The 27,140-nt window shown below is 40.9% G+C and overlaps 1 protein-coding gene across 3 annotated transcripts; it reads left to right on the top strand.

The window, feature by feature from the left end:
• Positions 1-25,519, top strand: LOC131249080 (DNA-directed RNA polymerase V subunit 5A-like). 3 transcript variants are annotated; one of them, XM_058249647.1, is made up of 5 exons: positions 1-300; positions 763-939; positions 7,040-7,153; positions 23,711-23,863; positions 25,152-25,519. In XM_058249647.1, exons 1-4 carry the CDS (start codon positions 70-72, stop codon positions 23,834-23,836), a joined length of 648 nt encoding a protein of 215 aa, XP_058105630.1. In that variant the 5' UTR covers positions 1-69; the 3' UTR covers positions 23,837-23,863; positions 25,152-25,519. The 3 variants fall into 3 exon arrangements, with proteins under 3 accessions (XP_058105630.1, XP_058105631.1, XP_058105628.1); XM_058249648.1 differs by having other exon boundaries at positions 24,559-25,176; XM_058249645.1 differs by lacking the exon at positions 25,152-25,519 and having other exon boundaries at positions 23,711-24,060.
• The last annotated feature ends 1,621 nt before the right edge of the window (positions 25,520-27,140 follow it).

Raw genomic sequence — 27,140 nt, 5'->3', positions numbered from 1 at the left:
GCAGAGAGAGAGAGAGACGATTTTCCCTCTTCAGTGTGGAGAGAGAGAGAGAGAGAGAGAGAGAGAGAGATGGATGGAGAGAACTGCATCTGCAGCTACGTAGACGAAGGAAGCGTGGAGAGCCATCGATACTACCTGGCCAGACGGACGGTTCTGGAGATGCTTAGAGACAGAGGCTACACCATCTCCGACTCCGATATCTCCCTCACATTACCCGAATTCCGCTCCATCCACGGCCAGAGACCCGACCTTGAGCGCCTCCGCATCTCCACTACTCTCATCTCCAACCCCTCCAAGAAGGTACCTTTTTCCCCCTTCCAAACTACTCCCATCACACCCATCCATCAGCTCTCCACAAATCGATGATGACCCTCAAACCCAGCTATTTTTCTTGTAGAACCCAAAATGCCCATAACCCGTCGGGCCTACCCAATTGTTCCATCGGTATCGATTCCTGCACCGCATGCCTATCACATTGGGTCCTCCAGATGAATGGTTCTGATCCCAGATAGATGTCGGGTGGGCCCCGTGCGCAGTGTTTGGTTTTACCTGCTCCCCTCATTCTTGTGAAATTCATATATGTATTTATATATTGCCTATGAATTGAAATGGTATAGCTGGCGCTATCGATGTGAATGGATTCCATTGCATGCAATTGATTTCCATGTCATTTGGCTGATAGGAATCTGTTTGTTTCATTATATATCTATTTAAAGCAACTATTCATGTATGAATTTAATTATTTAATTTTTTAATTTGCAGATTCTGGTTATCTTCTGTGGAACTGATGTGGTAAAATTAGGAATCGTGCGCGGAATCCTCTCTCAGGTCAGCCATGACAATTTAAGCAGGATGATATTGGTTCTGCAAAACAAAATGACGGCTCAAGCTCGGCAGGCAACCAAAGAGTTATTTCCATATAAAGTTGAGTTATTTCAAGTAAGTCATGTAGAAATCTGCGTAAATTTTGGGTATTGGATGTTGTTTTTAACTTATTGCTGTTGGGAATATGTGAGAGTCGCTGAGAGTTTTACGTGCATAATCGCAAGGGTGTTATGAAAATAAAATTTGGTTTTGGTCTAGGAAGTCTTCTATTCTGCCTTTCAATCATGCTAATGCAACTGCAGTTTTTCGGTTAGAAATTATACTCAGGTATCCAATTTTCAGGTATGAGCATTCCTTAGATATCTATCAAGCTGAGGTAAACTTTGTTTAAATGATTTCACTGAACAAGGTTGTTTTTGCATTCCTTGCTCGTGTTTTGTTTCATTTCAATGACAGAATTATGGATAGATTAAGTGTTCTCATCATTTTTGGTTGCTTGGGTAAATTGGGTGTGTGGAGATTTTAGAGGTGGTTCTGTTTTTAATTATTTTTTAATGTATATATATATATATAATTATAATTATATAATTATGTAACTTTTGTAATCCAGATATTTTGTCACTGTTATGAGAAATGCTCCAATGCTCTCAAAGCACTACAACTTATAGTTCTCCTAGTTGCATCGGGTAACTTGGACAGTCCAAGAAATAGATCTAAACTGTCCATCAAGTCCAGAACATATTTCAATGGCTACGGATCAAATCCAGTCCTAGATTCAGCCTTCTTTTATATCTATTCTTTTTCCTACCCATAGGTGGGATGCTTAGGATTGCATAACAGAACTGATTGTTTAGAATCATAAGCAATCCATGATGGAAGCTATGGAATTTATGGATCTAATGGTTGGTTAGACCAATCTTTGTACAAATTATCTTGATTGTCCATATTAGAGGCCATTGATTAGATGCTTATGGTCATCAAACCGGTTTTCTGTTTGCATGGCGGCGCATGGAATGTGTGTTGGATCTAATGGACAGTTTAGATCAGTTGAATGGACGGCTCAAGTGTCTTAATGCAACTAGGATCACTGGAGCATCTCTTTACTATTGTTATCAGAGGAAAATTTTTCTTTTCCAAGTTTCTTTCTGAAACCCTAGGTGTTGAGCATTTTTTACTGCTTGAGTAGATATCAGAAAAAACTGTCCTGCAGCTTGTTGTTATTTGACTGTGGATCAAAGTTACTTGCTAAAACCCAGCTGGATCCTGCCTTTAAAGGACATATTGTTCATAAATTAATTGCTACCATTTAGGAAGAGTTCTCTTGTTGTATGTTGTTTGTGGATGATATGGCCCTAATTGATGAGATTAAAGAGGGTGCGGATACTAAATTTGAGGTGTGGAGGAAGGCTCTTGTGCACAAGTGTTTATAAGTACCAAAACTAAAACACAACATTTGACATGCGACTTTAGTAGGAATAGTTGTAGAGGTGAGCTTTGGTTAAAATTAGAGGTGAGCTTTAGTTAAAATTGTTGTTTAAAAGATTCCTCAAAAGCAATGTGTTGTGTTACTTGGACAGTTCTCAAGTTCAACTTCTTCGTTCTTCCTTCTTCTTCTTCTTTTCTTTGCCATGCCATGTGATGCAAGATCATTAGATCATCAAAGAAGGGTCCAAGAGTAGTCCTATTACCAGTGGATTGATGAGCGAGCCCATCCTGTGGTCTCAATTGATGATCTAGACCATATCATGAGCCTACATTGTAATGATTAAAGGTTTGCACCACTTCAACAGTCCTGATATTAGACCCAAACCAAGTGAATGGTCCCATTGAAATTGACCCATAAACAAATCAGATAGCTCTGATTAATGGTCCAATTGGACTGCGGTGTCCACAATTCCAATTTCTGGCCTTTTGGGGAGTTATATACAAACCTTATAAGTGGAAAAAGGCTTTGTAGGAGACATAGAGCGCAATATGTTCATACTGTTATATATGCAAAGACTTCTAATGGTACCTGGACTCTTTTTTAGATTGCATCCTTATTTAATATTCTTATGTCATATCAGTTAAGAACACCTTCAGTTAAATTAGGATGGTCTATGTGGACCCATAGGATTTTAACCACGGCTTTTTAACTTTAATAAGGATTTGTATACAAGGCTATAAATACTGCAAAACATGATATGGAGCTTGAGAGCATGTGATGAGATTTTTCTATAGATTAAATTCCTTTTTCTTTGTTTCTTGTGATTGGAAACCACTTCTTGGAGTGAAACTTCTAAAAGAAAACCCTAGGAGAGAGAGATATATAACTAGATTTTATATGGTGAGACTTCACATATTTGTCCTCTTTTCAATTATTTTCTTTATCTTCTTCAGCAGTTAGAAGATTGAGGCAATTCAAGGTGGATGTAAATCATTAAATTGGCATGTATTATCGCTTAAAAAAATGGCACATAGTTAAATTCCCCTCTATTGGGTTCAATTTCATTTGAATTGCTTCATCGTCATGCCACTCCAAAATCTGTATGGATGAAGTGCTCAACTGTGTCACATGTTGGACATATTGAGGATACCAGACATATTCTCGTTGAAGTTTCTATTGCATCATTTTCTTTTGTTTTTTGTGACCTAAATTTCTCTTGTCAAGCTGAATTTATCTTACTTCATTCACAAGCTTTCCTTCATTCTCTTGGTGTTGAAGAAACTCTTCTTATTGACTTTAGGGGTGGCAATGAGCTGGGCCAAAGTCAACCTTGGCCTAGCTTTGGTCCGGCCTCAGCCCCTGCCCCAACCCTCGCTTTAGAGCACTGGACTGGGCTAGAGCTAGGGCAATGTCTGCCCAAGGAAAGACCTACAAGTTAGAGATAAGTTACATATATGCTATATGTACAATTGATATACAATTGGCAAGTGCTTGTTCGTGAATCATCATGCTCTTCCAAAGAATTAAGATTTTTTTTTTTTTTTTTGGTGGCACACCGACCTTAAATAAGATCATTCATCAACCAAAAAATTCCCCACCCAATTATCCACTGTATGCACGGACCTAAATGAGTGCATCAATGTATAATTCACTAATCTAAACTGAGGCCTACAATTGGATGGTTGATAAGTGCATGCATATCATCCATCATATTTTAGTAGAGTATCAAAGTTTCATATTACTATATATATACACTAGCATATAGACTCAGTCTATATTACCAATACCTATGTAATATGGAACATACACTAGGCCAAAGAGGTCAAATGGGCCAAACAGGCTGGGCTGTTATTCACCATTGGCCCTGGCCCAACCCAGCTCAAACATCGGGCCTAGAGTTCAAGTCCAAGCACAACCCTCAGGCCAAGTTTAGTGGCCCAAGCCCTAGCCCTTCAGGACCGGGTCACTTGGCTAGGCCGAGCAGCTTGGCCTGCCACCCCTAATTGACTTACTTTAGCACTCGAAATTTAAGTTTGCTTTCTAGCATTGGTAGATGCCCCACATAAAAAAAAGTCACCGGTACCTTTTGCCTTTCTTTTCTATTGTCGAGATCATCTGAATCTTTTATGAGAGCAAGTAATGGTCATTGCACTATGCATGCAAGCTGCTTTTCCTTTTTTTTTTTTTTTTTGGAGATGATCATGGTATAATCTTTAATGTTTCTTAATTATAACTAATTGATTATGATTAGAACTATGTACACGTTCTCATAAAATTTCCTTTGTTTTCTATCCCAGAAAATATTGCTTGTTTTCGTTATTTTTCTTTGTTTAGAAATTATTTATTTGTGCTCAGAAGTGTCCCCACGTCTAGATTTTTTAAGTTCGTTGTGTTGGACACTTTTAAGACACTCATCACCCATGCCATGTGCCCAGGTAAAACCGGCAGTGTTTTTCATTACCTTGTTTCTATGCGAGTCAATGATGATGTGTCATTGACACTAGGCAGAGTTGGCACCCATCTCTACTCCATCCACCCAGTTCTAATTCTAATTAGAGTTGGGTAGAGGAAGTAAAGATGTTCCTTTAGAGTGTTGCGTGATTGCTGCATGCAACTTCAGTGGTAATTGTTATAGAAGTGAAGCTTTAGAGAAAATTGACGTCCGGGAGATTTTCCAACCAACTTGTTTCGTGACATTGGCTCGATAAGTCAAAAGAAGAGGCCGATGGTGATGTTTCTAGTGGAATTAAAATTCAATAGATGAAGTAGAGATGTGTCTCTAGAGTCCTCTGTAATTATTGCATGCAACTAAAGTAGAGAGAGTTGGTAGAGGCTAGGCATTTGTAAAAATTGATGGCCTGAAGATTTCAGAAAGCAATGTGTTTTGCTTCCTTGGCTCTACAATTCAAATGGAGAGATTGATGGGGATGTTTTGAATAGAATTAGAGCTGGGTGGATGATATAGAGATTTACCCTTACAGTGTTGTGTGAATGCTACATGCAAACTAGTTGGAAACTTGGAATAACTATAGAGGCAGGACTATAATTAAAATCGATGGCCAGAAGTTTCTGAGATGTTGTTCATCACCTTAGTTCTATGATTCAAAGGGGGAGATATGCGAATTTCCAATAGAATTGAAGTTGGCTGGTCATAGAGAGTTGTGAGTTTTGATATAGAATGCAACTTTAGTAGGAATAGTGATAAAGGTGAGGCTTTAGTTAAAATGAATGGCCAGATGATTCCTTAATCTAGTGCTTTCAAGTGATCTCCAGTAAAAAAGGTGAACTGGTCAAGTTGGAGTCCTTTGCCAGGGAGCTAATTCATTCAGAACTTGATTGACTGCTTCATAGATGAGGCAAAGTGTCCTTGGCTTAGCGTTATAGTACATGGGACTTCGGTGTGACTATAATGTTTCCTGAGGTTCTCGAGGTTGCCTCTTCTTTGTATTGTTGAACTGGAACCTTTTTGAGACATTATTTGGCCTTCCACTTTTTATGAGAAAAACTTCAAGGAGTCCATGGGATTTGGTTGTGAAAAGGGTGGAGAAACTGGTTATCCATCCTTTTCCTTAGTGGTGAGATTACTTTTATTAAGTTAGCCTTCTCCAACATGCCTGTCTACTTCTGGCTGTGCCAATCTCACTTTGGTTTGGTGGACAGATTTAAAAGTATGCAAAGGGAATTGTTGTAGATTGGTATATAGAGGACAAGGGAAAGTACGTTTTGGCTGAATAGAAAAAGATGTGCAAACCAAAGGATGAGGGGGAAATGGCACGAGAAGACTGAACCTAATGAATATGATCATTGTCATGTGTGATTGCATATGCGCATATGCGAAATATGAGATCGCATATGCAAAATATGAGATCGCATATGTGATGTATGCGATTGCATATTGGCCATGGCACATTATTATTATTATTATTATTTTATTTTTTTGTGCAAAAAAATAACTTTTTGCCTATAAAAAGGCTTCCAAACCTCCTCCATTTGCAATATTCTCACTCCGAACATCTGGCATCCACAACTTGATAGTTGAAACTGTTTTCAACAAAATTATCATTAATTATAAAATTCCGCAAATCGCTGTGGGAAATCTATTCATTAATCCAATCTAAGATTTGAGGCTCTAAAACAATTTGGCCTTAAGATCCATGGATTCGGATTTCCTTAGATTGAAACAATTGGATTTCTCACAGTTGGATCATCCTCATTGCAGGAACTTGTTAAAAAATAGTCTTCTATTGTTCAAAACTTCTCCCTTAGATCAAAACAATGGACATATGTTGAATCCACCACATCCATTGGTTGAATCCAGGGTTTTTAGGTGGGAAATTATAGAAAAATCAGAAAAGAAGATGAAAACTTAATGGTGGAGGCTCTTCTTTCACAGGGCTTCTCTCTCTATGTTTTTCTGCAACTTTTCTCTTTACATAGAGAAAGTCCTAATTCTAGAAGATTTCACCAGGAATCGCTAGTTTTGGCAAAAAAAATGTAATTTCTGTGGTGTGGGGAATCGATCCACTGACCTATCCCTCTACCAATAGTGCTTTTACTAACTAGCTAAGTGCTTGGTTTTATTAATAAAGGAAAAATCAAATTATTAATTTGTTTAGTCAGGGTCTCGTGTGGGTCACAAAAATCAAGGTCTTTACACTTGTAGAGCCTTCAACTTGAACCAACCTTTTCCTTTCTATCTGTTAAAATTTGATTATATTTATTTTGTAATTTAGAACTTGTTTTTTTATCTTTATGGTTCTAATATCTCCTACGGTTGTTTTTACTCAGATTACTGATTTATTGATGAATATTACAAAGCATGTTTTAAAGCCAAAGCATGAGATACTGACTCCAGAGGAGAAACAAAAGCTTTTAAGTAAATACAATGTGGAGGAAAAACAGGTTAGTTTTGAACATCTGATGCATTTTTAATTCACTGAAGTGCAAGTTATTATGATTCATAGAAAGAAAAAAATGTATCTTTTGGTTGTGAATGAAGTGCAAGTTATTATGATGCATAGAATGAAAAAAAAAAAATGTATCTTTTGGTTGTGAAACCAAATTTTCTTGTAAAATCAATCGATGCAAAGGTGCACACTCTTGCAAGTTGCCATTGAAAGTAGACAATCTTGTATAATTATTTCACTAATTCTCTTTGGCAATGGAGATTCTAGAGGTCTACATTTTTGTATTCAAGTACAGATGATCTTTGCACTTTCCAAGTGCAATCTTGTTTTGATTTGTTTACTAAAGTGCAATATACCATGCCCTCTTATCTGGTTTGATATTCTCTCCTGGAGTGTATAAACTTGATCGTCTTCTTGATCATTCCAACCCAATATTTCAAATATGGGATTGATTTTTCCTGTTTTCATGTCGATATTCAGCAAGTTTTAGGATTCTTCCATATGTCTGTAAGTGAGGTCTGTTTGCACCTTTCCAGTAAATGTTCCTCCCACAATATATTTGTCCTACTCTGAAACAAACTCTAAGAAGATTCCATTAACGTTCGTCCCTGCAATCTGAGAACCCTAATTTTTGGTGAACTTGTGTATTGTGGTACGTAGATACTTCTGTCTTCTGCCAAGTATTTGTGCACCTTTGACAATGTGTCTAAATACAGGATGCAGTTGGATACTGCTTTAGCCACTTTTGTGCTTTTGATTGCCCCATGGTTTCTTTAAACAGCCATCTATTGAATAGAGTTCCTTTGCCTGTGCCTGTATTTATATTCAGGCTTTTCTAACATGCCTAGTCATATCTGTTTCTGAATCCATTTCATTTTCTTGAGAGAAATTACACAGCCCTAGATCACGGTCAATAATTTGCGTAAGAGGAAGATGATTCTCCCGCATGTGTGTTCAATGTGCTTTCAGAATGAGGAATCGGTAGATCATTTCTTTATTCATTGTTCCTTCGCAAGAAGGATGTGTGCTGCTGGGATCCATTGAGCTTCTCTCTTTGGCGTGGTATGGCGGCAGCAAAGGAAAGATTGGGAAAAAAGTTTGGCGTCTATGTCTACTAGTGGGTATTTGGTTCCTATGGTCAGAAAGGAATAATTGATGCTTTAGGAATCAGAAAGGGCAATTTTTGGAGGTTTTCAATTTGGTGAAAGCACATGTGATGGCTTGGGCAATAGCTTCAAAAGCTATTGATTCAGCCCAGATTTCGGTTTGCTGGCTAGATCTGTAATTGTTTTTTTTTTTTTTTTTCCGCTTGTTGTTCTTTCGCATTCTTTAGGCTTTGGCCTTGAATCATTTAAATGATCACAGTTCAAAAAAAAAAAAAAAGAAAAAAAAAAAGAGGCACTAGAACGTTATTCATATAGTTTCTCATGCCATGAGCTCCTCATATAAGTGGGCCCCTGATGCAGGACATAGAAAATTAAATATGATATGCATGGTTTCAGGCTTAGATCCTACCAATTCAAAAACAATCACACAAATTCCACGTCCCACATGAAAATCCAAACATTCAATTAATAGGGGGAATCTATGCGGGTCCAAGCCGACACAGGCTAGGACTGGACTAGTAAAAATTATAAACCAAACGATGTCAAAAGGAAATAAAATCAATTACTCATGCATAAAAATCAGTCCCTAATCCAAGGGATTCCCTAATTTCAATTCAAGGAACCCTAAGGTGATAAAAAGGGGCAAATCAATTAGGGATCATGTAATCTAGGGTTAGAATTTATGAAAAACAGCTATGAGAGGATAAAAGAGAATAAAAACCTGAGCCAAAAGATGATCCCGCGTGTGGACAGCAACAATGGCCCAGACGGACGTGCGTGTGATCCGGGCCGCACGTGTGTGGGGCCCACTATTCAGAAAAAGGCTACCTTAGCCCTGGTTGGCCAGGGATGGACTCTAAAACCCCCAAATCTCAGCTCGATCCGATGTACGGTTTGTGCGTGGTGCTCCGCCGAAGTTTAAGCTCGCCTGCGGGCTGAAATCTAGAAATCTGCTGTAATGAAGAAATCTGATGCAACAAAAGGACAAATTCGAAGTACGGATGGTGGGGGAAGATGGAAACAAAGATGATGGAAGATGGGGGTGAATTGGGATCGATATGGCTTCGCACCACGGTAGTTAGCCCTTCAAAAAGGGAGGGCTTCGCACCCACTTTTGAATTCTTCCACAACTCACGAAGAGAGCAGAAAAATAAAGTAGGAATTTTTTATTAACTTCAATGAATGAAAAGAACTACAAGGGGTGCCTATTTATAGGGAGAACCCTATACCCAAAAACTCACACCATGTGCGACACCCATTACTTGGCGATGAAGTAAACTAAAATAAAAACCAAACAAGGAAATCTAAAGCGTTCACGATGTTCTAAATAATAACAATAAACAAAACCTAAAATATAAAACCAATCCGACGAGTGGGCCACGATCATGAGATCCCATGGTGGGCTTTTCTTAACTATCGGCCCACTTTTCTGAACCAAAACTTGACTTCTAGCTAGGAGGCCCTCCCTGGACGTCGTCATCGAGCCAGATCAATGGTGTGGTCCTCCTACGCAGTGTTCGCATTGTCGACGAAATGTCGATAATATCGCCGATAATATCGGTGTCGCTAGTCTAGCGACACCGAAACCCCCATTTTTCGTTTCTCTTTGGATTATCGGCGAAATATCGGTGATATCTTCGATAATCTTTGATTTTTTCCCACAAAATAGGTAAAAATGGAAAATTAAACCTTTGATTTCGGTAATACCTGGTTTATGGTTGATCGGAACTCGGAAGCAAAGAATTTCATGGGCAGCAATTGACAGCGCTCGTCTTGTGTGACTCACAGACACATGATTTCGGCGAAAAATCAGAGATTTTGGCGAAAAATCAGAGATTTAGGGAGATTGCTTGAAACTTCGTCGAAAATCGCCCCTCTTCGCTGGAAAACCTTTTTCGCAGACGAAACCCTTTTTTTTTCTTTTGTTTTTGTTTTTTGTTTTTTTTTTTGCTTTTATGCTTCAGCGGAAGCAAACAGGCGCACGGTGCGCTTCAGCGTACTGAGTAAACTTTCTGGGCCCACCGTGAATGTATGTGATTTATCCATGCCGTCCATTCATTTTTCTAGTTTATTTTAGGGGTAAATCCCAAAATTAAAGCATATCCACAGCTCCAGTGGACCACACCACAAGAAACAATAAGAATAATGATTATCACCGTTGAAACCTTCTTAGGCCCCACAGTGATGTTTATTTGTCATCAAACCTTTTTTTAAATATAAAAAGGCATGGATGAAGGGTTAAAATAAATATCAGCTTGATTCAAAATTTCTGTGGCTACCGAGAAGTTTTTAATGATATGCGTTCAATTCACAAAGTTTCTTGTGGTGTGGTCCATTGAAGATTTGAATCTGGTTCATTTTTTATATCACACACTAAAATAAGCCTTTATATATAATGGACGGTGCAGATGTAAGGTACATAGTTCATAATGGGCCCCACAGTTAGGGTTCCATCAGAAGCGGATGGGCTACTGTACCTCACACCAGCTATATAGCTGCTGTAGGTACGTGTCTTGCGAAGTCCAACACTGACGCTCCTCGAGCTCCGAGTTGTACGAACGGTTCAAAGGAGATCAAAGTTACGTTGGCCCCACAGTGATGTATTTAATATATCTACACCGTTAATCTGTTTTTAGAGTTCATTTTAGAGCATTATCCAAAAAATGAATCATATCCAAAGATTATGTGGACCGCACCATAGATAGCAGCAGAGATAATGATTTTTACCGTTAAACAATTTGTAGGGCCCACTATAACGTTTATTTTGCATCCAATCTGTTCGTAAAAATACAAACATCTGAATGAAGTGGAAAAACAATTTTCATACTGATCCAAAACTTTTGTGACCTCAAAAAGAATTTCAATGGTAGACGTTCAATCCCCCACTCGTTTTTGCAGTGTGGTCCACTTCATAGTTATTTGTCTTATTTTTCGTCTAAAGGCTTAAGGCGAGCTCTTCAAATGGATTAACGGTTTGGATATAACACACACCTCATGATCAGACCCATATCACTTGCTGATGTCAATAGCTGGTACGAGGTGCACCTGCCAATTTGCTCCGGACTGCGCCGGAACGAAGTGAATTGCACACTGAGTAAAATATAGGCCCATAGTAATTGTATATTTGATCCAACTCAGTCCATCCATTTTATTAGATGATTTTAAGGCACAAGCAAAAAAAATGAAGCATATCCAAAGCTTAGGTGGACCACACCAAACTGTGTGAATTGAATGTTTACCATTGAAAAATTATCGGGGGCCACAAAATTTTTGTATCAACATGATATTTCCGTTTTTTTATTCAACCATGTCCCTGTGATCTTATGAACAGTTTGGATGACAAATAAACATCACTGGGCCCTATGAAGATTTGATGCAGGACATGGAAAATTAAATATGATATGCAAGATTGCAGGCTTAGATCACACCAATTCAGAAACAATCACACAACTTCTACATCCCACATGAAAATCCAAACATTCAATTAAAGGGGAATCTATGCTGGTCCAAGCCGACACAGGCTAGGACTGGACCAATAAAATTATAAACCAAACAATGTCAAAGGGAAATAAAATCAACTACTCATGCATAAAAATCAGTCCCTAATCCAAGGGATTCCCTAATTTCAATTCAAGGAACCCTAAGGTGATAAAAAGGGGCAAATCAATTAGGGATCATGTAATATAGGGTTAGGATTCATGAAAAAACGGCTATGAGAGGATAAAAGAAGATAAAAACCTGAACCAAAAGATGATCCCGCGTGTGGACAGCAACAATGGTCCAGATGGACGTGTGTGTGATCCCGGCCGCACGTGTGTGGGGCCCACTATTCAGAAAAAGGCCACCTTGGCCCTGGTCGGCTAGGGATGGACTCCAAAACCTCCAAATTTCAGCTCGATCCGATGTACGGTTTGTGCGTAGTGCTCCGCCAAAGTTTCAGCTCGCCTGCGGGCCGAAATCTGGAAACCTGCTGTAATGAAGAAATCTGATGCAACAAAAGGACAAATTCGAAGTACGGAGGGTGAGGGAAGATGGAAAAAAAGGTGATGGAAGATAGGGGTGAATGGGGATCGATGTGGCTTCGCACCACGGTAGTTAGCCCTTCGAAAAGGGAGGGCTTCACACCCACTTTTGAATTCTTCCACAACTCACGAAGAGAGCAGAAAAATAAAACAGGAATTTTTTTATTAACTTCAATGAATGAAAAGAACTACAAGGGGTGCCTATTTATAGGGAGAAATCCTATACTCAAAAACTCGCACCATGTGCGACACCTATTACTTGGCGATGAAGTAAACTAAAATAAAAACCAAACAAGAAAATCTAAAGCGTTCACGATGTTCTAAATAATAACAATAAGCAAAACTTAAAATATAAAACCAATCCGACGAGTGGGCCACGATCATGAGATCTCATGGTGGGCTTTTCTTGACTATCGGGCCACTTTTCTGAACCAAAACTTGTCTTCTAGCTAGGAGGCCCTCCCTGGACGTCGTCATCGAGCCAGATCGATGGTGGGGTCCTCCTTCTGCGTATGTACGTGCGTAGGGGTGGTGGTGTGCGGGCGTGCGTGTGCACGATGTCCTCATCAACTCTCCCCGGCTGCGAAGATTTCGCCACTGGCGAAATAAAACTCCTGAACCGCTCTAGGATGTCTGGATCAAGTCTCTGAAGCTCCTCCTCAGTGAGCCACGTGCTGTCCGAAGTTGGGCGTGACTTCCATTTAACTAGGTATTTCTGAAACCCGCCATCCGACGTGGAAATTATCTCATGGTCCAAGATATCCTCTATTTCCTCTCTGGGTGTGTGAATGCTAGGTATGGAAGGCAGAGGCTGAGATGAAAGGTCGGGAAGAGGCCATGGATCAAAGGGTAAGGTTGGGACATCAGGATGGGTGGGCGAAGGGCTGGACAAAGTATCAGTGGGTCCCTGAAAAGCAACTAGATCCTCCACGTTGAATGTGGAACTAATTCCCATGGAAGGTGGAAGATCTACCTCATACGCATTGAGACCGTTTCGCTTTATAATTTTGAAGGGCCCAGCGCTACGCGCGTGTAACTTACGAATGGCCCCTGGAGGGTACCGCTCGGGCCTGATACGGACCATCACAGAGTCCCCAATATTGAACTCTTTGAAACGTCTATGTAGGTCTGCAGAAAGTTTGTAATGCTCATTACTAGTAGTGATCTTTCGCCTGATTTCTTGATGCAATGAATGTATGTGATGCGCAAAAGACTCTGCAGACTCCGATGGCCTATGAGACAATGACATGGGGATAAGATCAATAGGTTTCCTAGGCTTAACCAGGAACGACTTCAAAAGGACTTAGACTGGTGGACCATTGACATAACTATTGTATGCAAACTCGGCTATGGGTAGTACGGCGTCCCATGTCCCGGTATGCTCCCCACTAAACATCGAAGTAAACTCCTAGGCTCCTATTAACCACCTCACAGCCATCGGTCCGAGGGTGGTAGGCAAGAAAACCGGAGCCTAGTATTCATCATGTGCCATAGTGTCTTCCAAAAGTAACTCATAAATCTCACGTCACGGTCAGACACTATGGTTTTTGGTAACCCATGCAGTTTGACAACCTCACTAAAGAATAGCTTGGCAACATGAGAGGCGTCGGAGGTCTTAGAACAAGGAATGAAGTGGGCCATTTTAGAGAAACGGTCCACGACAACGAATATGGAGTCATGCTTTCGAATAGTCTTTGGAAGTCCAAGCATGAAGTCCATACTGATGTCCTGCCAAGGGATGAATGGGACTGGCAAAGGTGTATATAATCCTGTATTCTGTTTCCTCTGCTTTGCCAGTTGACAAGTACGACATTGCCCTATAATTTTGGCCACGTCCCGCTTGAGGCTTGGCCAATGAAATCTATCCTCCACTAGGGCAATGGTCTTGTCACGACCGAAATGACCTGCAACCCCCCCTGAATGTAACTCCCAGATAAGAAAATCGCGAAGGGAGGTGCGTGGTATGCATAAGCGGTCACTCCTAAACAAATATCCGTCCAAAATCAAATACTCACTGTTAGCTCCTGATGGACTCTCTAATAAAGACGTATACACAACTCCAAAATCTGGACACTCAGAATATTCTTCTTTGATGCGCTCAAGGCCCGTAACTTCAACGTTCATGGAGTTGAGTAATGCGACTCGACGACTCAACGCGTCGGCAGGTTTATTCTCTACACCGGCCTTGTGCTTAAGCACAAAAGTATATTCTTGAAGGAATTGAACCCACTTAGCGTGCCTGGGGCTTAATTTCTTTTGAGAGTTTAAGTATTTTAAGGCCTCGTGATCTGAGAACAAGACGAATTCTTGCAGTAATAGGTAATGACGCCAATGGCGTAGTGATTGCACTACCGCATAGAACTCCTTATCATAGGTGGAATATCTTTGTTTCGCCTCATTCAGTTTCTTACTAAAAAAGGCGACAGGGTGCCCTTCATGACTAAGTACTCCTATGCCGACACTCGACGCGTCACATGCGACTTTAAAAGCTTTTGAAAAACTGCAGCTTTCTGAACTGGAGCTTTGGCCATCTTGACCTTTATCTCCTCAAGGCCTTCGAGGCGGCCTTTTTCCATTGAAACTCTCCTTTTTTATGCAATCCGTGATGGGAGCCACAATGGAACCGAAGCCTCGAATGAACCGCCTATAAAAGGTGGCTAAGCCATGAAAGCTGCGCACCTCATGAATATTGCGGGGTTCAGGCCAATTAACGATGGCCTTGACCTTCTCGGGATCCGCCGATACGCCCTCAGCTGACACAATAAAACCTAAGAAGATCACACTACTAGATAAGAACGCGCACTTCTTTAGGTTGGCGTACAACTTCTCGGCCCTAAGGATCCCACAAACCTGCCTCAAATGGTTGAGGTGTTGCTCCTTAGTCATGCTATAAATCAAGATATCATCAAAGTATACGACCAGGAACTTCCCCATGAAGGGTCTCAACACTTGGGTCATCACACGCATGAAAGTGCTTGGGGCATTAGTTAACCCAAAAGGCATAACTAGCCACTCATATAGCCCATCCTTCGTCTTGAAGGCCGTCTTCAACTCATCACCAGGGCGTATACGGATTTGGTGATACCCACTTTTGAGGTCGATTTTTGAGAAGATAGTAGCATTAGCCATCATATCTAGCATGTCATCAAGACGCGGTATGGGAAATCGATACTTGATTGTAATTTTGTTGATGGCCCTACTATCAACACACATCCTCCATGTGCCATCCTTCTTAGGTGTAAGAAGGGCGGGCACGGCACACGGACTCATGCTCTCTCGAATGAAACCCTTCTCTAGTTCATCAATCTGCCTCTTCAACTCAGCGTGCTCCTTCGGGTTCATTCTGTAATGTGGGAGGTTTGGTAGAGTTGCCCCAGGGATTAAATCAATGGCATGTTGTATATCCCTCATAGGGGGAAGCTCATTCGGTAAATCATCAGGAAAAACATCACGAAACTCATGTACTACCTGAATGGCCTCAGTGGGTAACTCTACGCTAGTATCTGGTACACTCTCCCTAGTCACAAGGGCGTATATCATCGAGTCCGACTCCGTCTCTCGCTCAAAGTCTTTGGCATTCAAAATATGGAGTGGTTTGGACTTGGACTTCGACTCCTTCACTTCTTTTGGGCCGCTCACACCACTCTGTGTGGTGAACTCCTTTCCAGTTGTATTCTTGGGTGGTAGAGGATTTAGCTTGACCTTCTTGCCCTCAAACCAGAATGTACACACATTTGAACGACCAAATATGGTAACATCCCTGTCATAGAGCCACGGCCTACCCAGAATGACATGGCCCACATCCATAGGAACAACATCACACCAAATTGTGTCTTTATAAGATCCGAACTGAATAAGACAGCAGTGCGAGACTGGAATGGATGTTTCATCAACCCAGGAGACTCTATAGGGCTGAGGATGGGCTTCCAGCTTCAAGCCCAAACGACTCACAGTGCTAGTCGATGCCACGTTGGCACAACTACCACTATCCACGATCATCTTACAGCTCTTTTCCCCACATTTTGCATAAGTGTAGAAGATCGTGTTGCGGCGCCAGTCATCAGTGTTCTTGGCTTGAGCTAGGGCGCAACGCACAATTGCGAGGGTCAAAGACTCTTGTGCTCCCTCTTCCTCATCACTAGGGGTTCCGACTAGCTCATATTCCTCCTCCTCACTATCACTCTCGGAGGGCACTACTTCTACTTGCCCATCAATAAGGAGTACTTTGGTGCCCTCTCTCGTGCCGCACTGGTGAGCAAAGTGACCAAACCCCTGACACCTAAAACACCTAGTGGCCCCACTTCCACGTGAACTAGACTCGATAATCTCTTTACCCTTATCATCCTTAGGTCTGGGCTGAACATTAGGGGAAGGTTTGTTTTGGAATCCCGTGTTAGGTCTAGCCCCAGAGGGGTTGGCCTTAGTACCGGATTCGCGAAAGTCAAACCGCCTTCCCACAGATGCTTTAAGGTATTGCTCGACATCTAACACTATTTGGTACAACTGTTCGATAGTGTCTATGTCTTTGGCGAGCAATTCTCTCCTAATGTCAGGACGAAGGCCTGTTTTAAAACGAGCAAGGGTGATTACGGGGTCCTCATCAACCTCACGGCGGGTCGAGTACTCTTCGAATTTCTCAATATAGTCAGCAACACTCATGGAACCCTGTCGAAGAGACCGCCACTCCTCAATCAACCGCATGCGATAAGAGAAAGGGAGGTACTTCTCTTTCAGCATTTCTTTCATTTCTCCCCAATGGATTATTAGGGGTTCCCTTGCTCTTTCTTTTTTTCGCTCAACCGTCGCCCAAAACCTCTTTGCTTGAACCACAAGCTTCATCTTGGCGAATCGGACTCGTCGAGCATCCGACATATCATACCACTCAAAATAGTGGTCCATATCCGCCAACCAATCTAAAAAGGCTTTAGGATCTAAGTGGTCATCAAATGTAGGGGCATCTACTCTAACTCCCTTGGGTTTTGCGCATCCGGGTCATATTGATCATGATGTCCTTCACGGGGTGGGTGCATAGGTGCGCGCCCATGACCAACTCCTTGGCCACCCTCATTCCTTGGTCTAACTTTCTGACCACCTGCCTGAGATTGGGCATCCTCCCCAGTGGTGGGGTTTGCCCTGAAGGAGGCCTCTATTTCTTCGAGACGTTTATCTATGTGTTGTTCCAAATGCTTATTCAAGGACTCAACTTGCTGGGCTAACTTGGCCACTGTTTCTTGTAGTTGCTCCATGTTTAGTGTGGGGTGCAAACCGAAGCCGCGACCCGTACGTGTGGGCATACACTAACTTGCTCAACCTAAGGACTTGCTATGACAACTATATGCGTCTAAAAACTAAATGACCCTACGAGACTCTATATGAAGGAGACTACACACTGTTACTGAAATTCAGCTATATATGATGGACTGAATGCATGAAGGACTCAAACAAACTAAACCCTAAATATGTGGTGAGATTCATCCTGTTTGATAGCCCATTGAGTTAGTGATGCAGGACATGGAAAATTAAATATGATATGCAAGATTGCAGGCTTAGATCACACCAATTCAGAAACAATCACACAAATTCCACATCCCACATGAAAATCCAAACATTCAATTAAAGGGGAATCTATGCGGATCCAAGCCGACACAGGCTAGGACTGGACCAATAAAATTATAAGCCAAACAATGTCAAACGGAAATAAAATCAACTACTCATGCATAAAAATCAGTCCCTAATCCAAGGGATTCCCTAATTTCAATTCAAGGAACCCTAAGGTGATAAAAAGGGGCAAATCAATTAGGGATCATGTAATATAGGGTTAGGATTCATGAAAAACAGCTATGAGAGGATAAAAGAAGATAAAAACCTGAGCCAAAAGATGATTCCGCGTGTGGATAGCAACAATGGCCCAGACGGACGTGCGTGTGATCCCGGCCGTACGTGTGTGGGGCCCACTATTCAGAAAAAAGTCACCTTGGCCCTGGTCGGCCAGGGATGGACTCCAAAACCCCTAAATCTCAGCTCGATCCGATGTACGGTTTGTGCGTGGTGCTCCGCCGAAGTTTCAGCTCGCCTGCGGAAATCTGGAAACCTGCTGCAATAAAGAAATCTGATGCAACAAAAGGACAAATTCGAAGTACGGATGGTGGGAGAAGATGGAAAAAAAGATGATGGAAGATGGGGGTGAATTGGGATCGATGTGGCTTCGCACCACGGTAGTTAGCCCTTCGAAAAGGGAGGGCTTCACACCCACTTTTGAATTCTTCCACAACTCACGAAGAGAGCAGAAAAATAAAGCAGGAATTTTTTTATTAACTTCAATGAATGAAAAGAACTACAAGGGGTGCCTATTTATAGGGAGAAATCCTATACTCAAAAACTCGCACCATGTGCGACACCTATTACTTGGCGATGAAGTAAACTAAAATAAAAACCAAACAAAAAAATCTAAAGCGTTCACGATGTTCTAAATAATAACAATAAGCAAAACTTAAAATATAAAACCAATCCGACGAGTGGGCCACGATCATGAGATCTCATGGTGGGCTTTTCTTGACTATCGGGCCACTTTTCTGAACCAAAACTTGTCTTCTAGCTAGGAGGCCCTCCCTGGACGTCGTCATCGAGCCAGATCGATGGTGGGGTCCTCCTTCTGCGTATGTACGTGCGTAGGGGTGGTGGTGTGCGGGCGTGCGTGTGCACGATGTCCTCATCAAGATTTCAATGGTGGAAATTATTATTACCACTGTTTCATATGATGTGGTCAACTTGAAACTTAAGATAAATTTATTTTGGTTATTATTAGAGTGATTTCTTATGGAAATGTATGCTTTTTTGGGCCCCATTAAATGAAAATTTATTATTTAATGCATTTTTTTTACAAATTTTTAATTTCTAAATATACAAATATGTGCATTTAGGCATGTCTTGAAGTTTCATGAAAAAATTTCACTGTTATCATATTTTTCTCCGAATTTTCGGTTATCGACGATATTATCGGCGATAACGATATTATATCTTTATCCCTGGCCAGCGAAACTTGTAACGATACCGACAACTCAAACACTGCTCCTACGTACGTACGTGCCTAGGGGGGGCGGTGTGAGTGCGCGTGATGTCCCCATCAATTTTTCCCGGCTGCAAAGATTTCGCTACTGGCGAAATAAAACTCTTGAACCACTCCAGGATGTCAGGATCAAGTCTCTGAAACTCTTCTTTAGTGAGCCACGTGCTGTCTGAAGTTGGGCGTGACTTATATTTAACGACATACTTCTGAAACCCGCCGTCCGACGTTGAAACTATCTAATGATCCAGGATATCCTCTATTTCCTTTTTGGGTGTGTGAAGGTTAGGTATGAGAGATAGATGCTGGGAAAATGAGTCGGGAAGGATAGGTATGGGAGGTAGAGGCTGAGAAGATGGGTCGGGACGGGTAGGTATGAGAGGTAGAGGCTGGGAACATAGGTCGGGACGGGTAGATATGGAACGTAAAGGCTGAAAAAATGGGTTGGGAAGGGTAGATATGAGAGGTAGAGGTTGAGAAAATGGGTCGGGACAGGTATGTATGAGATGTAGAGGCTGGAAAAATGGGTCGGGAAGGGTAGGTATGGGAGGTAGAGGCTGGGAAGAAAGGTTAGGAAAAGTAGATATGAGAGGTAGAGGCTGGAAAAATAGGTTGGGAAGGGGCGATGGTTTAAGGGATAAATATGGGGAATCAGGATGGGTGGGCGAAGGGCCGGACAAAGTATCAGTGGTCCCTTGAAAAGTAACTAAATCCTCCACATCGGATGTGAAACTAATTCCCATAAAAGGTGGAAGATCTACCTCATACACATTGAGACCGTTTCATTTTATAATTTTGACGGGTCCAGCGCTACACGCGTGTAACTTACGAACGGCCCTCGAAGGATACCATTCGGGCCTGATGCAGACCATCACAGAGTCCCCAATATTGAATCCTTTGAAACATTTGTACTGGTCTGTAGAAAATGTGCAATGTTCATTATTAGTCATGATCTTCTGCTTGATTTCTTGATGCCATGAATGAATGTGATGCGCAAAAGACTCTGCAGACTCTGACGGCCTATGGGATAGTGACATAGGGACAAGATCAATAAGTTTCCTAGGTTTATAATCAGTAACGACTTCACGAGGACTTAGACCTGTGGACCTATCGACAAAATTATTTAACATAAACTCGGTTATAGGTATTACGGTGTCTTATGTTCTGGTGTGCTCTATATCCCTCCTAGGGGACTCATCCGGTAGATCATCAGGACAAACATCATGAAACTCATCCACTACCGGAATGACCTCAGTGGGTAACTCTACACTAACATCTGGTGCACTCTCTCCAGTCACAAGGCTGCACATGTTATACCCCTCAAAATAGTGGTCTTGATGTCCCTCATGGGGTGGGTACACGGGTGCATGTCCATAACTGATTCCTTGGCCAACTCCATTCATTGGTCTATCTTTCAGGCCACCTGCCTGAGATTGGACATCTACCCCAATGATGGGGTTTGTCCTGGCGATGGTCTTTAGTCGGGCAATGAGTTCATCAAGCTGCTCAAAGCATTGGTCCATTTCCAAGCGCTTAATTATAAACTCCAACTTCTGGGACAACTTGTTTAATGACTCTTGCAATTGTTCCATGTTTAGCGTAGGGTGCCAACCAAAATTCAGCAATATAGTTGTCAAAATATAAGATTTTTTTTAAAAAAAATAAATAAATAAAAGAATCGACCTAGTTTCTAAAAAACGAAAAAGGAAAGTTTCTAAAGAAACAAATTAGGAAAGCTTCTAAAAAAAAAAACAAATTAGAAAAGTTTTTTTTTAAAAAAAAACAACCTAGTTTCTAAAGAAAAAGAAAAAAAGGAAAGTTGCTAAAAATAGAAAGTAAGTTAGTTTCTAAAAAAGAAAAAGGAAAGTAAATTAGTTTCTAAAAAAGAAAAAGGAAAGGAAATTAGTTTCTAAAAACAGATTGAGAAAGTTTCTAAAAAATTAGTTTATAAAAAAAACAGAAAAGGAAAGTTTCTAAACCTAGAAATAGAAAACTAAGTTAATTTCTAAAATAATTCAAATAAGGGGATAACAGAAAATTTCAGCAGCTTATTTCAGGGTTTATGGACCTCTAAACAGCCATATATGATGAGAATTGATGCGTAATGGACATAAACAACCAAACCCTAAACATGTAATGAATTCCCCTACAAGAATCTTAGGCTCTGATACCAAATTTGATGCAGGACATGGAAAATTAAATATTATATGCAAGATTTCAGGCTTAGATCCTACCAATTCAAAAACAATCACACAAATTCCACGTCCCACATGAAAATCCAAACATTCAATTAAAAAGGGGAATCTATGCGGATCCAAGCTGACACAAGCAGGACTGGACCAATAAAAATTATAAACCAAACGATGTCAAAGGAAAATAGAATCAACTACTCATGCATAAAAATCAGTCCATAATCCAAGAGATTCCCTAATTTCAATTCAAGGAACCCTAAGGTGATAAAAATAGGCAAATCAATTAGGGATTATGTAATCTAGGGTTAGGATTCATGAAAAACGGCTATGAGAGGATAAAAGAGGATAAAAACCTGAGCTAAAAGATGATCCCGCGTGTGGACAACAACAATGGCCCAGACAGACGTGCGTGTGATCCCGGCCGCACGTGTGTGGGGCCCACTATTCAGAAAAAGGCCACCTTGGCCCTGGTCGGCTAGGGATGGACTCCAAAACCCCCAAATCTTTGCTCGATCCGATGTACGGTTTGTACGTGGTGCTTCGCCGAAATTTCAGCTCGCCTGCAGGCCGAAATATGGAAACCTGCTGTAATGAAGAAATCTGATACAACAAAAGGACAAATTCGAAGTACGGATGGTGGGGGAAGATGGAAAAAAAGATGATGGAAGATGGGGGTGAATTGGGATCGATGTGGCTTCGCACCACAGTAGTTAGCCCTTCGAAAAGGGAGGGCTTCGCACTCACTTTTGAATTCTTCCACAACTCATGAAGAGAGCAGAAAAATAAAGCAGGAATTTTTTATTAACTTCAATGAATGAAAAGAACTATAAGGGGTTCCTATTTATAGGGAGAACCCTATACCCAAAAACTTACACCATGTGTGACACCTATTACTTGGCGATGAAGTAAACTAAAATAAAAACCAAACAAAGAAATCTAAAGCGTTCACGATGTTCTAAATAATAACAATAAGCAAAACCTAAAATATAAAACCAATCCGATGAGTGAGCCACGATCATGAGATCCCATGGTGGGCTTTTCTTGACTATCAGGCCACTTTTCTGAACCAAAATTTGACTTCTAGTTAGGAGGCCCTCCCTGGACGTCGTCATCGAGCCAGATCAATGGTGTGGTCCTCCTTCTACGTACTTACGTGTGTAGGGGGGCGGCGTGAGTGCGCGTGTGCGCGTGATGTCCCCATCAGCTCCACTAATTGACGATCCAAGCCATTGATATGATGGAATTCTCCATAGACAGATCAACTACTGGTGGTTCAACTATGAAGATAATATAGTGATAACCACATTCAATGGCAAATGATCTATTGTACATGTGGTATTCATGTTTGTTAATCTAGGATGTCCACATCGCGGGCCCTATTATATACGGAACATTGCCCAAAAAACCATTTGATTAGACATTCTTAACCATCTGGTTTTGCCCAATGACTCAGATGACAAACCATTTTCTTTTAGCCGTCAATGGAACATGAATTGGAAGGTTAGCATTCTCTGGTCTCTCTCTCTCTCTCTCTCTCTCTCTCTCTCTCTCTCTTTCCTTTTCTTTTCTGGGCTATACTCCATCCATTGTCATGCCTGCATTTTGGACATACATTAATGCCATGACTGTGGTGGATTGGTAGCCATCATTCAATAAATGCTGGCAAGTTCACATGTATTTCACATGCATACCGCCTAGGTGGAAAGATTCCAAACTGATAGGCATATGCATTTTTTTGTGGGGCACCTCCAACCTTTTTTTAGTTGGGAACTCCGCATCGAGAAAAGGGAACTCCGCATCGAGAAAAACTCAAGCTATGGATATGCTTGTTTGGTTGCTCCTTTAAATGCCACTTAACTATCTGCTCTCATGATTGACCACATGACTCTTTATCTACCTTTTGCATCATCAACCTCTCTTATCTGCAATGACTAGCTTCTTAAACACCATCTTTTCATTTGTTTTTTAAGTTTTAATTACTTAATAAAAAATTACCATCTTGTATGGTGGCTTCAAGGCACTAAAAATTTCTATAAACAGGGAGATGTTGAAATGGGATATGAAGAAATGAATGTGTAGGATTTATCCATGTGGTCCATACATCGTGCATGTATATTTTATTTTCTCTCATTTAGGTGCTTGAACTGATGCACTGTTGCTTCTCTACAGCTGCCTCGTATATTAGAGGCTGATGCAGTTGCCACATACTATGGACTTGAGCCGGGACAGGTGGTGAAAGTTACTTATGACAGTGAAGTTACTGGGTTACATGTTACTTACCGTTGTGTCATGTGATGTGATACATTCATGAGTAATGTGAAGGTAGATGTCTCTTTTCTTTTTTTGCTCAAATGGAGTTAGCTTTTAGCATAGAGAACATGTTGCCTTGTGAAAGCATGCACTGGAACAACATTTTGAGTAGCTGGTTTTGCCTGTGTTCCTGTCTCCTGTTCTACATTGGCATGCCACATTCAGAACTAAGATAACTTGTACTGCTGACTGCTTTTCGCATGTGAAGATATGCATATGTACATCATTTTTTGAATTATGTCCGATATTATCGTTATCTCTGGCTTGGCGATACCGATAACACTGGCAGCAATACCGATAACATCGGTAGTATTAGAAATTCCAGGCATCAACAATGTATCGCTAAGTATCGCCAACATATCGATATCACTAATATTTTCAATTGTGTAAATTCTAGGTGTTGCTTATATTGCCAATGTATCGATATCGTCAATATTTTCGACTGCATAAATTCTAGGCTACACTTGCATCACTAGTGTATTGACGATATTTCAATGATATCACCACCGTAGAGATATAACAGAAAGTTTATTTATTAAAAAAAATCTATTTCATTTTTTTATGAGCACATTGTTGCATGCAGTTTTCAATCTGCTATTGCTAATATTGATAATATCTCAATATTGTTGTTATCACAACATGCGTGATATTAAGACCACAATCTTTTGTTTCCTTTATGGTTGTTGATGATTTTTTTGGCAAAATAGTATGAGATGCGGACATCCTGCAATATCGATGGATGATTGGATGGTTAGACCGTTTCTGACTACTACACATGCTTTTAAGCCCCCATTAAACGGAAACTTTTTGTGTATACATTCTTTTTGCAAACTTTTTATTCATAATTATGCAAATATGTGTATTTTAGCGTCTCCTGAAGTTTCATTGAAAATTTTACTGTTTTTTTACATGTTTTTCTGCATTTCCGGTTATCGGCATTATCATCGACAATATTGATATTGTTTCCGTATCCCTGGCCAGCAAAACTTGTAGCGATACCGATACTTCAAACACTGACATACATGCATTATACTCTAGAAGCTTTCCCCTCCCATATGTTTTCTGGCATCAAAATTTTATTATGATCTCTTAATCCCTTGTACACCAAGTGGTCCAACGAGACTGTGAACTCGCACCTCGGACCGTAGATTGGTCATTGCAGGCAGCTCCCAGCAAATTCTTACTATTTCTAGAATGATAAGACAGTTGTAAAGGTGTTCAATTTCCTCAAAGCATGATACCTTCCGTCTCCCAAACGCCGGTCTTTTAGGTGGTTTTACTGAAAAAGCTGTGGGTGCAGGTCATGGTTGCGAAGCACAGGTATATGCACCTTGCATTTGTGTTTTACCTGGAAATTGCAGACAGCGAGTGCATGTGGAAGTTGGTGGGTTCTATATCTTTCCCTATGAATGCATGAAACGGTAGAAGAGGATGAAGTAGAGTGCATCTTCACAAGACATGGAGCCTCTCTCCAAAACAGTGCCTAGATCGTTATGCCCTGAGACGTTGCCACACCACCACTCATCTTTTGAGCCAAAGACAAATCAAAGCCTGCTTTTGGGGTATCTTTAAATAATAGCCTATAGTTTTGAAAAAGTTAGTAAAATAACTGCCTGTCCTGTAAACTAGATCCATAATGGTAAACGTGTATGCGTTGGTATTCACAAAGTTAAAAATGCCCTTGGGGTAATCTAAGTAAAAAACCAGAGGTGGGCTTTCGTCATGAAAAATCCAACCTGTTCATCTGCTTTTTCATCTCATTTTAGGGCATGGGCCTAAAGAGAGGCAAATCCAAAGCTAAACGGGGCCAGCCTCAGGATGTTTCAACGTTGGAGTTAAGTTCTTACTGTTTCATGTGGTTTGGCCCACTAGAGCTTCGGATCAGCCTCATTTTTGGACATATGCCCTTAAATAGGATAACAAAATAGATGTACAGAGTGGATTTGTCACTAACATCTTGTAGCCCCACTAATGTTTGAACAGTAGGTGTTTAATTTAATTCCCACTATTACCTGTTAGTTTGGCCCACATGAGCTTTGCGTGGGCTCCACTTAGAGCTGTACGTGAATTGAGTTAGCTTGGTTTACTTGGTCGACTCGATTCGGAAAAGCTAGACTCGGCTCGAAATGAGCTGATTTTTTAATTAGCTCAAATTTTTTTCGAACCCAGTCTAAGCTAGGCTGAACTCGAACGGGTTCAGAACTTGACTCGGTTTGAATCGATTCGACTTGGATCAAGTTCACTTAATATAAATAATTTATATATTATATATATTAAAAATCCTAAAACCTAAACTTGAACTCAGCTCGTAGATTTGAGCTCTAACTCAGCTTGAAAGATTGAGCTCAAGTTCAGCTTAAGCTGAGCCGAGCTAGCTAGACACGAGGACCGAGCTAAGCCAAGTTCAAGCTGAGGTAACCTGGCTGGCCTAAGCTTGACTCGTTCGGCCGGTGTACAAGCACAACTCCAGCTAGCCACACTGTCTGGAATTAATTATTAGGACCCCTCTGCCAGAGTAATGCATGTGCGATGGATCCCATTCATCAAGTGGGATACATGATGCATGGATTACTCTAGAATTCGTTGTATGCATTTTTTTTATGTGATTGACAGGTCAAAGTCATTTGTCAAACGGCCAAAAAAAAGAAAAAAGGAGAAGTTAAACAGCTGTCTTAATAGATGGACATTCTAGAACCAGTAACTTTTGAGGTTTGACAAAAGCAATCATCTATTCATTCAGTGAACCCGTTAATCAAGTGGGCCACATGGTACATGGATTCGTGTTTGAGAAAGCCGTCCCGCCCTTTCTTTTTGAATCATATTAAAATTTGTGGTCATTGATCTAGACCATCTATCTTGCATCCCGCCTTTGATTGCACTTCTCTCTCAACAATCACTTTGATTTGGATATATTCCAACCATCTATTCAGTATTCTGTATTTTATTACTTTAGAGAAGATACAACCATCCATCTGGAACGTCCATCACGCTACACCCTCCTTTGGCTGGATGACCTTCTCAGAGGTCACTTTGATTAGATGATCACAACCAATGCATCAACGTCTATGAAAATGGTAATCCGGATTCATTATGCTAAAAAAGGTCCAATCAAAGATCTGGACCATCCATCATGCGTGAGCCTGCCTTTGATTTCTCTTCCCCAAGTAGCATGTGTTGCCCCACTTCTGATTTCTGATTGAAGGTGTTACATCAGAGGGATTTCTGGAGAATTCTCCATCGATAGTGGGTTCCAGAAGAATTAACGGTCTGGATCACCAGCACATCCGGA

This window comes from Magnolia sinica, chromosome 6 (genome assembly GCF_029962835.1).
Source record: "Magnolia sinica isolate HGM2019 chromosome 6, MsV1, whole genome shotgun sequence".
NCBI classification, from domain to species: Eukaryota; Viridiplantae; Streptophyta; class Magnoliopsida; order Magnoliales; family Magnoliaceae; genus Magnolia; species Magnolia sinica.
This window is presented reverse-complemented; position numbering and strand designations above follow the sequence as displayed.